Source organism: Centroberyx affinis, unplaced genomic scaffold (genome assembly GCF_046629955.1).
Source record: "Centroberyx affinis isolate AG114_WGS23_722 - 3 ecotype Tasmania unplaced genomic scaffold, CSIRO-AGI_Caff_v1 ptg004001l_1, whole genome shotgun sequence".
NCBI lineage: Eukaryota > Metazoa > Chordata > Actinopteri > Beryciformes > Berycidae > Centroberyx > Centroberyx affinis.
This window is the reverse complement of record NW_027281814.1, coordinates 20,882-33,077: the sequence shown is the minus strand read 5'-3', so window position 1 is coordinate 33,077 and position 12,196 is coordinate 20,882. Positions and strand designations below refer to the sequence as shown.

Below are 12,196 nucleotides of genomic sequence, written 5' to 3'. Positions count from 1 at the left end.
AAATACACCAAACAATAAAATGGGCCCAGAAATGCTAGATGCCAATAGTTTTTTAACTAGTGTTAACATGTTTTAGGATGGATTTTTCCATCAACTATTATTATATATATATATAGAGTTATAGCAGTGGTTCCCAACCTTTTTTGGCTCGTGACCCCACTTTGACGTCACAAAAATCTAGTGACCCCAGACGTTCAAAACACAGACAATTTTTTGCTAAAATTAATTTGTTTTCGATCATGTAATAGTTTGTAATACTATGTTACAAGTAAACATTCATTTTAGACCACATTTAGGCTATTTCATGTATTATGTATTATGTATTATATGTCATGTATTATTGTGGACGGCAGCCGGAGGCAGAATAGCCAGGACGAGCCACAGATTAGTGCACAAAGTGAGGATTTTATTTTCCCAGTGCAGGATACGTACAGGTAAGCTTATATTTACAAGGCTGCAAATTAATGCTGAACAAACAATGACTCAAATCAAATTGCACGCTGTTTATGTTTGAGCGTGGGAATTCACGTAGCCCGGTCACGTGTGATCGCATGAATCAAGATATGCCGAGCCCAGTTAACAATATCCTGCATTTTATTTGAACTCAATTTTTATGAGGGGAAATGAAAACGTAGGATACATTTAGTTGTTTTAAATTGTGTGTGGTGTTTTTATTATTATAATAATTATTATTAATTGTATTGATCAATTACTAGAAATTTCAGGCAACCCCATTTGAATTCCATGCGACCCTGAGTGAGAAAGCCTGAGTTATAGGGTCACAGGAATGTTATCACGGTGGTGTTTCTGTGATCTTTGCACTCCTTGCTATTGGTTGCTTGCAATGTTGTCAATCTAGGAATGGCAGCATATTCTGCTGTTGCACTCATTGTAAGTTGCTCTGGATAAGAGTGTCAGCTAAATGACTAACATGTAAAATCTAATGATGAAATTACAAAGAAGAGAATGTGCCCTGATGTGCAATTTTGTAACATGATATATGTGTGTGAGTGTTATTAATATGTACAGTATGTTTGTACCTGGATAGCTGCCCCCTTCTAGGGAATCATAGCTGTTGGGCACCGGAGAGGCACTGCCTGTAGTGGAGGAGGAGGTGTCACCACCTGAGAGAGAGAGACAGACACACAGAGAGAGAGAGAGACAGACAGAAAGAGTGAACAAGGCAACAAAGTGAAAGAAAGCAAAAGGGTGAAGTTAAGAGCAAAAGTCGGCGAAAGAGAAAAGGGGGAGACAGGGTTGAATGGAAGGACGGCAACAGCAAATGAAGTCAGGAAGGAGGAAGGAAGCAGTGTGAAGTTATAAATGAAAGAACAGGAGGGAGAGAGGGGAAGAAGAAGAAAAGAGAAAACATTAAAGGCCAATGAAGAGCAGCTCTTAGTGGTTTGGACATGAAGTGTGCGGTGCTTGGACTCCCTCAGGGCTCAGATAGAGAGAGAGAGAGAGAGAGAGTGAGAGAGAGAGAGAGAGAGAGAGAGACAGAGAGCGAGAAACATGATGAAAGGATGCACTTAGTGGTGAGCCAGCTAGTGTATGTGTGGCAGGGAGCATGGGCCTTTGAATAATGCTGCTGTGAGGATAGAAATAGATGAAGTGATGGGTAAAGAGACACAGTCATCCTCTCTCTCTCTCTCTCTGTCGAACACTCGCTTTCTTTCTGTCACTCAGTCTTTCACTCGTTTCTTACATTGGCTTTCTTTCTTTACACACACATTTCTCTCTCTCTCTCTCCGGCAAACACTCAAACTCATCTCTTAGCTCAGCATCTGAGGCTTTTAAAGAAAAACTCCATCCTGTAGATCTTCTTCCACTGTTAGATTCCATCAATCAAAATGTGATCTTAAATGCATTCCAGGAATTATTTTGTGATGAAGTGAAGTGTTGGATTTGATTTTACCCACTTTCCCCCAACCTGCCTTATCTACTTCTACTTCACTTGATTTCCCAATTTCCCAGAATGCCTTTTCGACAACCCCCAGAGAAGGGGCGTGAACTTGTTGCTCTCAATCAAAGTTGGGGCGAACTAGCTAGCCAACTAGCTAGATACCAGAGATGCCAAAGAAATTGGTCTCTCTCTCCTCTTCTATGATGGATTTCTCCCTGTGTGATTATTGAACGTCTCTTGGTGCAAAATGGCGGCTCTAGAAAGAAGCCCTCGCTCTTTGATTCTGAGGGACTGACACCAAAACCTGACGTTTACCGCTGATGTTTTACATCCTGAAACATTTTCTGATATCAAACTCCATTGTGGCTGCTGGAAATATCTGGACCTCATCTACGATTGGCCAGTTATCCACCAAGAAGAACAATTCACCAAACAACTAAGCGGCCCCAGAAATGCAAGGCACATTACCAATAGCTGTTTCTTTTTAAACAGTGTTAATGTGTTTTAGAGTGGATTTTTTTCTTTAATGTCCAGTAATGAACAGGGTCCCCAGTGAGATTATGAGTGCAGAACACTTGAATGAGTCCATTAATCTATCTGGGCCAAAGGGAGGGATCAACCACAGAGAACCAAGACAGTGCAGGACTCTGGCACAGAGCTCATTGGACAGGACAGGATCCAATTATCTCCGGATAAATCTGACCAACAGACTACTGGATTATCTGCTCTGGAAGGGGAGGACGCCAGGACAACTGATAAGCCTGTCCTCCTTCTCCTCCTCTTCTACTTCTCCTGCATTCTTCTGTCACCTCATAGAATTATCAAGAGGATATCATGGCGTAATAAAAGAATAAAACAGAAATGTCCATCGTGTTCACTCATCCGATGTGCAATAATCATCTCGATGTTAAAAGAAAGAAGTCAATGCCTAATGTTTTTAATCTTTACCCAGGGAAAGTGGACTGAACATGCTTGCTCTTTTCTAGCAGCACCCTGCACCCTGCTAGGGCACCTAGACAGTAGCTGGTGAGGAAAGAGCATTACATACATTTTCCCAGCTGGTCTGAAGATTCAAACTGACGACCTTTCCATCACAAGCCTGCCTCTCTAACCTCTGGGTTACTGGCGACTAAGGCAGTTGAAAGTGGTCCAATTCTGATTCCCTCACAAGTGACACTGATCTGATGTTTCATAATCAGTGTGAACAGCAAAAAAGCTGCATGGATTCACATTTTTTTCCAATTCTGACTTGGACCACATGGATATGTGGAACAAAATCTGATCCTGAGATATGCAACCTACATGTGACTATGTGTATTTGAACGCTCAAATCGGAATTTGTCAGCGTTGCGGTAAAAATAAGTAAATATTATGTCATTCACCTGAGACAACTGTCATCATTTTGGTGCAAAGGCAGCTTGGCAGCCTTATGGAGGACAACAAGACACAACAGTGGAACAAAAGCCAAATAACTGACTTGTTTGGTATTGGAGAAGACGCCTCAACTCAGTCAAAACTTGAAGCGGAAATGTGTTTTAAACAAGCAGGAAATGTGTTTTAAACAAGCAGGAGAAAAGTGCCTACAAAAACGGATGAGACAACTTTTGATATTGCTATATGCGTGTTTTCAAAAATAACTGTCAGTTTGGTATCAGATATGAGTCATCCAAAAAGATCAGATACAAGCAGCAACTCGGAATCAAGCATGAAGGCCTGCGGTGTGAATGAAGCCTAAGGAGCACAGGTTTCGACTTTTAGCACGGCACCCAGGAATCAACAACTGGGATTTTCTTGCAGCAGACAACTTGCAAAACACTGGGCTAAACTAGGGAAACCACGAGGGAGAAGTTTCTCTTTTATTAAGAGAGGTGCTAATGAGTGTTAGGAGCGCTAACAAGTCTTCACCCGTGCTCCCCATAGGGGCAGGTGAGTCAAGACACACACACACACACACACACAGTGCCTGGGCTTGCTAGCAGGGGAGTGGCTATATTTAAAAACCTGTTAACCTCTGGCTGATGACACAGTTCCTGAGGGAGAGTCATCAGCACCTTCTGAGCAGAACGCACAAGAAATGCTGTTTAAGCATAGGATTATGTGGGCCAGAAACACAGAAGTAAAAATCTAACTTTTTTTTAATCATGTTAAATAATAAAGTTTCTACAGTATATTATGTGAAATACTCAAGTCTACCATGTAAAATAATCAGGTTTCTGTCATGTAAATCACCCAGTGGACCTAACTGACGTTTTAAAACAATATAAGAAAGATTATCACATATATAGGTCTTTTTACATGATAGAAAAACATCTAGAAAGTGCAGTTTCAAAATGGTAAACACCTTAAAATAATCAAGTTTCTTTATCATGTAAAGCACACTGTGGACCTAATACATGACAGTGTTCTCTAATTAAGGCAATGTAAGAGAAATTATTATTACACATTCTAATTGGGATACAGTTTGTCCTACTGAAAGTCTAGTAAGAGCGTGCCGAGCTTAGTATTCAATGAACACATGGAAGAACTCATCCGAGGCCCAGCAATCCTCCAGTATCACCTGAGCTCTAGGATTTCTGGCTAGAATGGAGGCTATAACACAGCAGTGTATTACTTTTTTCATCAGCAACCACAGCTGAATGGCTACTGGTAATTGGAAGTGCACTGCAAACGGACGATCATAACCCAAAGATTATTAGGTGAGAGAGCTAGAGAGCACAAGAGGATGACCGCTTCCACACAGTCTGCATGACAAATAGAGAAGCAGATACTGGCAGCAGCTACATAAAAAAAAAATAAAAAAAAAATAGGGGAGACGCAAACTTTGTTACCTCTCACCTTTCTGAGAGACAAGTTTTCATGCAAGTTTTCAGTGACAGAACAATAAAGTGGATTTGCACACAGATTTAAAAGATCGAATCAACATTCAGCGCCAACACTGACGGCTGTGAGGGGGAAAGATGATGAGCAACGGCTGAACGTTGGAAGGCTGTTGAGTAAGCAGCAGGAAGGAGAGGAAAAAACATCTGATTAGGTTATTAGAAAGGGTATAAGGTGGCGATGGAGAATGGCAAGCTGATTAAGAGTATTGGTGGGTGGAGCAGATGTGACAGATGGCCATCAGACACAAAGTCGGAGCGCATCAGTGATCAACGGTGACGTGGCATGGGTGGGGGATGGAAACGTACACATGATAAAAATGACGGTTATAGTTTTTTTGGGGAAGGACATGGACAGTTTGTGGGCATGTGGGAAGGATTAGGAAAGGGTCGAAGGTGTTTGCGGAGATGGAGGAGGTGGTAGAAGAGGGGTTGGAGGGGGTAAAAGCTAAAGCAGACCTGCTTCCTCATCCTCATCCTCATCCTCCTCATCGTCATCGGAGCTGGATGACGAGGGGGCTGCGGCTGGGGCTGGTGCTGGGGCGGAGGTGGTGGCAGAGGCAGAGCTAGCTCCACTATTAGCAACATATCCATACTGCATGCCTGTTGGGGGAGGTGGGTTGTGGGGGTGGGAGAGGTACAGAAGACAACCGTCAAGACTAGATGATCTGCAGCAGACGGGGCAGGAGCGACGGGGCAGTAAAGGTGTCCGGGACTAAATAGTTCCAAGTGGTGTGTGTGTGTGTGTGTGTGTGTGTGTGTGTGTGTGTGTGTAAGTGTGTGTGGTGCGTGTGAAAGCAGCAAACTAACTTCATTCACCAAACACAGTGGCTGATGGATTCCAAAATTCAGCAACCACTTTCCCTGTCTTACCAGACAAAAAATAATAGAAAAAAGCCTGCAGCACCAGATAAACTTAAACATTATTTTCAATGTAAATTCTCACAAAGTCTGAGTTTACATATTAAAATTGTATGTTTGAACAGAAAAGTTCCAACGTTTACTGACCGCCTACTAGGTGTGAAGTCTTGGCACAGCAAGTCGATTTGACAGATGGGAAAACTTGCAGGAGAAACAAATACAGCGCCGTTTACGCCGGCAACATGAAATTAAATCACAACGTTTTCCCACCCTATAGTGATCGGGGGAATTGCATTAGACCTTACTACATAGCTTTTGCCCTACTGAAATTAAATTAACCACTTGATTAACCACTAATTAACTACTTGAAGTCACTATTGTCTGTATTAGTTGCCTCTAATTGTAGTTGTTGTGAGCTAGATTTATGTCTACTGTTGTAGTGGATATGGGAGACAAACGACAAATGAATCTTAATACTGGGTACTAGAGGACGTACCTATTTGTATTTGGTGATGTTAAATCAGGTTCGTATAGATTTTACACCCTAATTTACAATCAAGTATATGTTCAGCTGTCTTCTGGTCTTTTACCTGCCAAAGTGGCAGCAAATTAACCAGTCACACCCAAAATTAACCACCAACTGGCAGGTGGCTAGTGCTATTTTCAAACCACAAACCTTCACATCCGTATGCATGTGCACTCCTGCATACGTGTATATGTATGTGTGTGTGTGTGTGTGTGTGTGTGTGTGTGTGCGTGTGCGGGTGTGTGTGCATGTGTCTCACAGATTGCAAGAGGTCTGTTTGCCAAGTACAGCTGTGAGCATGTAAACCATTCACACACTTTGTGGACTAAAACCCCATAGTCCCCAGAGGATTCGGTGAAGGCCTTTTTACACCAGAAAGAGGTGTTGTGTTCTGTATTATATATAACCTCTTGCTCAACCACCAATAGGGGAAGAAACAAAGAAGTAGCTCACTCTTCATTTCTTTGCTGAAATCGAAGACTAAACAATAAAACAAATTTCATTCAAAATCATCAATTAAACCAGTTTGAATGAAACATGCTAACAATGCTGTCATGCCATTCTTCAGTTACTGCCTGGTGAAGAAAAATATAGTCAGATTCAGCACTAACAAAACAACAATCATGATCTCTTTGTCCCATCCTGTTTACCTTGGTGGTGTCCTGGGGAGGAATGGACCGAAGTGGAGGGGGTTCCTGAGGGCGGTCTGTCCACGTCTGCACCCCCGCTGCTGTGACTGACCCCGCCGTAGGGGTCATAGTTCACAGAGGCCCGGTGGCTTTGGTCGTACTGTTGGTGGACTGTGGTTTGGGCTGCGGCAGAGAACCAATCATTGAGTCACAGAGATATCAGAGATGTGATCGGGACAACACAAAAAAGGAGAAATTATGGGCAGGAAATTATGAACAGGAGAATGGAGTTGTGTATCACAAAAAAATTAAGTCCTGAGCAAAAACTGGGAAATTACAGCCCTGATATGACGCAAAACCAAGAGCTAGAAGCAGTGTGGGAAACCAGCCACAAACCAAACGCTGGTAAATTATGACTGTGGCTGGTAATTCCATCTACTCTGGCCAAAAACTGTATTTTAGGGATATTGAATGATGAACTTCAGGCAATGTTTTTCCCCCACAATGGAGATCTCTGGATTAACCTCTTCATATTTGCAGAACACTACCCTGGCTTCCAGGGAACAGCATTTTTTTTTTACTTCCCAGGCTGAAACCCCTGAGTCCCTGCCTCTCTGCATTAGGCAATTCCTCAGTGCCCTACCAGGAACTGTCCAGCTTCAGTGTAAATCAATCAATCATGGGTACCTGTGCTTCCTTGACCATTAACCGCCGTCGCCGGCTGACCGGGAGGAGCCACGCTGTACCCAGGCTGCACTGCTGTGGTGGAGGCTGGGTGAGAGGTGCTGCTCCCGGGCGGGTACTGATGTAAGGGCGCGCTCATCAGGGTGGGCACGGCGCCGGGTGCGGAGGCGGTCTGGGACGACCTGAGGGTGCCGTACTGGCTACTTCCCGGCGCAGAGGGGTACGAGACGATGGGGTAGAGGGGAGCGCCAGGGCCGCTAGGAGGTGCAGGCACCAGACTGGGCTGCTGCTGCTGCTGCTGCTGAGGGTGCTGCGCTGGGGGAGCGTGGTACGACTGCTGTCCATAGTAGGCTCCTGGAGCGCCATAGGGGACCTGCTGCTGGAGCGGCTGTGGGTTATACTGGGAGTTTGCTGGTGGGGGTGCCGAAGCGGGGAGAGTGGCAGGGGCTGTGCCGTACGGCTGGGTGGGAGGGGCAGAGCTCGGGGGGGCCCCGTACGAGGAGGGTGCTACATTGGGGGGAGCGTGGTGCGGAGGGAGGTGCTGCTGCTGCTGCTGATGGTTGTTGTGGTAGTAGTTAGCACTGTGGGCATTGTTCGTGATGGGCGATTTGCTGGGAACAGGGCTGCAGTGGGCAGGAATGGTAGGGTAGCCTTGTTGTTGAGGCGGGGCTGCGTAGTATCCTGTAGGTGGATACATGGATGGGTAGGTCTGTGCTGGACCTGAGGGGGCACATACAACAGATGCTCAGAAATACAAGTGTCATGGAGGGCAAATAGTGGCAGACTGAGATGATCTGATGCATTTGTTATAAACTTTCCAATCTGCCAACAATATTGACAAGACATCGACATTCAAGTCAAATCAGAGGTCAAGCCTGTGAGAAAACGTTCAGAAGCAACTGCTGATCAGGTGAGGCTGTCATCAGCAGCATACAACAAGCTACATCAGCAGCTGTTAGCTTAGTAATAAGGGTTAATACCCAGCTAACGTTAGCTCTCAGCTAATCAAGCATCCTTGACAGCACAGCAGCAACGATCATGATACAATTTTATAATTTCAGTGTTATTTTATCTCACTGGATGTTTATCTGAGGAACAGCATGAAATTGACATTAGACATATTGCGCAATCTGTCACACAGCTATTATCTAGACAGTTAGCTAGCTATGTTACGTTAGCTTAACATACTTGCCAGCTAACGTTATCTCCTGTCGGTTTCAATGCTTAGCTAGCTAATGTTAGCAGCTAGTTAACATTAGCAAGCCTCCTCGTAACTGTTGCCGAGTTTACATGTCGTCCTGTTTTATTTATTTCGTGTTACAACGGTCTTCAGTATCACTTAAAGTCAGATGACAGCTGAACGAAACAAAACAGCCAACGTCTGACAGAAGTAGCTAAGCTAACATCATAGGGGGTTAGCATGCTAAAGTTAGCTCCCGGCCTGCTTTACCATTCTGATAGGGGGGCGCAGCTCCGCCGTTCGGCGTTGAGTTCTGGCTGTAGCTGACAGAGCTGTTCAGGTTTGTAAAACCCGGCGCAGACATCGCTTGGTCCTCCCGTCCTTATGCCCACAGATGCACGGGTAGATAAAGACACATGAGAGGCTTTCACTGAGGCTGATTCCCCCCCAAAAGATTCGTGTCAGAAGGCTGCTGGTCAGTGAGACCCCCGCTGCTGACAACCTGACCAGGTCGCTCGGCTGATAGCTGGAGCTTCAGCTCGGATGGAGAGGAGCTTCACTTCAGTCCAGGCTGCAGGCTGAGCACGCCCCCTGGAGGATCTGTCCTACATAACAGACGATGGTGTTTATTTAATTTAATTTAATTTAATGATTAAATTTATTATTATTATGAAATAAATAAAATAGATGAATTAATATGAAAATAAAATATAATAAAATAAAAAGGATGCTTTCTTCTTTTATTCAGAAAATATCCGCAGAGGGACTATACTCTCAATACTCTCATCAGTCTCAAGTCTTTAGGCACAAGTCTAAATGTAGAACACCAAGTCAAGTCAGAACAAATCAAGAGTCCAGCAGCCTAACAATTTAATATCTTAAATAAAACAAAATATTTACTGTACATTGCAGCTATGACACCCGGATTTCTCCTGGGGGATCAATAAAATGCAATTTTAATCTTAATCTTAATATTAATGGCTTTTCAACAGATTTTATTGTATTGTATGTGTCACTTTGCTGACCTCTGAGCTGAGCGAAATGCAGCTGGAGCAACTGAGGAGGGGAGGCACCATTTCAGTATTCTGTTCTAACCAATACTCTCTGTAGTTGACCAAGAAGGTTTTAATGAAGATCAACAGGAATGATCTAGTGCAAGTTGTCAAACACCAGTTCAGGACCTTAAGGTAAGATAAAAATGTGTGAAAAAAGATAGAACTGACACATTCTTCAGTGACATGCGTCACATAAATGTATTTATAATTAAACTAACAATTTATAAAAAGTGTGAGCTGTATCATTTTGACTTGTACTCTGCAGCTTTTTGTGAAATTCTCATTATTCAGATGGCAGGTAACCCAGGACCAGGAACAGCAGACCTCAGTCAAGGACCAGACCGGGAATTTCATTTTATTCTACTGTTGTACTATTGTATTCATTGTAAATCACTTTGGCCACGGGGAACACTTATAGGCCTCATGGAAGCCATATTGACTTTACTGTAGAACAAACTCCTAAATCAGTTCAGGGCAAAATGAATCATTAATTACTGATTAATAATAACTGATGTGGGAACCAGCCAGCATGCAGGCTGTTGATATCTCAGCCACAATGTTTAGATTGAAGACATCATGGAATTTGATGCTTTGAAGCCAAGACACCAGTGAACTTCAACCTCTGCAACCAAGGCGACTATGTTCCTACGTTCTTGGATTTATTACACGGCCATGCTTTTGTATGCTTTTGTAGGATGGAAGGACAACAATGTGCATACCTGTACATGGTTTTGGTTACATTTACCTTGTTTTAAAACCATAGACAAGGACAACATTTTAGAATTCATATACTTCAAAATAAAATCCCAGTGGGCATTTGGCGTTAAATGAAACAAACATGACTCAACAAATAAAATGCAAGGAGACTTTATGGTTAAAATTCGGTGGATTGGGTGGAGGGTTCAGTCATTTCATTTTCCCATATACTCCTATACAGAATCACGTGGAGCTAATTTAGAATCTCCAGTCCACATGACTTGCATGTCTTTGTACTGTGGGAGGAAACCGGAGCACCCGGAGGAAACCCACGCAAACACGGGGAGAACATGCAAACTCCACACAGAAAGGACCAGGGCCGAGATTTCAACCCCGGACCTTCTTGCTGTGAGGCCACAGTGCCAAACACTGAGCCACCGTGTCGCCCGTTGATCGATCTTATGAGGATAAATCAAACTCGAAACACCTGAGAACGAACATGGAGAGAGGATTTCAACTTGTGTTTTGGAATTTGGAGTCACAAAAGATATCTACAGATCTGCGATTTCACTTTGAACCCGCATTTGCACATCAAATTTGCAAAACAACAGCCTTCTTCACACCTGGCATTACAATGCATCCTGTATCCAGATCCAGGTCTACTCTGTCTAAGGCTGTGACTTAGCTGGATAACATTAACACCAGACATTAAAATATGTGTGTTATACACATTAGGAATAGTTCACCCAAAAATGAAAATTCAGTCATTATCTACTCGCCCCCATGCCGATGGAAAGTCGGGTGAAGTTTCTTAGTCCACAAAACAGTCCTGGAGCTTCACAGCAAAACAGCGTTGCAGCATTCTCCTAAACAACCGAAGTTGCTGGGGACTTGTCTTAAAACATTAAAAAAACAACAACAATGGCCCATAAAATGACTCCATACAGCTCGTCCGGCGTAATCCAAGTCTCCGGAAGCCCCGAGATCCCAAGTTGACTTGAAAAGATGTCAGATGTCACCCCTTTTTTTAGCCGAAATCTTCACTGTAGCCGCTGAGCTCAAAGCCGATCTCGTCTAGCGGATACATGTATGCGCCTTCGAGCTCGTGCACCCACTTCAGACGAGGTGCGCGCTAACGTGAACGCGGCTTTGAGCTCAGCGGCTACAGTGAAGATTTCAGCTAAAAAAAGGGTGTAAATGACATCTTTTCAAGTCAACTTGGGATCTCGGGGCTTCCGGAGACTTGGATTACGCCGGACGAGCTGTATGGAGCCATTTTATGGGTTTTTTTCGGTTGTTTTTTTACGTTTTAAGACAAGTCCCCAGCAACTTCGGTTGTTTAGGAGAATGCTGCAACGCTGTTTTGCTGTGAAGCTCCAGGACTGTTTTGTGGAAGAAACTTCACCCGACTTTCCATCGGCATGGGGGTGAGTAGATAATGACTGAATTTTCATTTTTGGGTGAACTATTCCTATAAAATGAGATTTCTCTTTCCCTCCAAAACACAGACTGCTGCACACGTCACTTCTTCTGATAATTTGTTTGTCCTTTAAAATTAATAGTGAACATTAAAAAGAAAATGTGTTGAAGTGCAAATTTGAATTACAAATTTGTACATCTGTGATTTTTTTTTTTCTGTGGATTCAAATTTAACGCACTGGTTTGCAGATATTTTCAGTGACTACAAATTCCATGACACAAAGTCAAATCTACTGTACGTATTCTCAGGTGTTTGGAGTCTGATTCACCTTCACAGATCAGGAGGGGTCAGTGGAGGCTGAAAAAG

At 43.5% G+C, this 12,196-nt stretch overlaps 1 protein-coding gene across 2 annotated transcripts in view; it reads right to left on the bottom strand.

Moving 5' to 3' along the window:
- The window catches only part of sec24b (SEC24 homolog B, COPII coat complex component), a 32,059-nt gene extending 22,943 nt beyond the window's left edge, over window positions 1-9,116 (bottom strand). Inside the window, exons 1-5 of one of the 2 annotated variants that reach the window (XM_071542045.1) lie at window positions 8,930-9,116; window positions 7,483-8,199; window positions 6,817-6,978; window positions 5,239-5,382; window positions 1,041-1,124 (exon numbers count right to left, since the gene is read on the bottom strand). In XM_071542045.1, coding sequence (XP_071398146.1) covers window positions 1,041-1,124; window positions 5,239-5,382; window positions 6,817-6,978; window positions 7,483-8,199; window positions 8,930-9,023 — 1,201 coding nt within the window. In that variant the 5' untranslated portion in view covers window positions 9,024-9,116. The remainder of the gene's footprint in view (window positions 1-1,040; window positions 1,125-5,238; window positions 5,383-6,816; window positions 6,979-7,482; window positions 8,200-8,929) is intronic. The other variant, XM_071542046.1, reaches the window with a different exon arrangement.
- Between the last annotated feature and the right edge of the window lie 3,080 nt (window positions 9,117-12,196).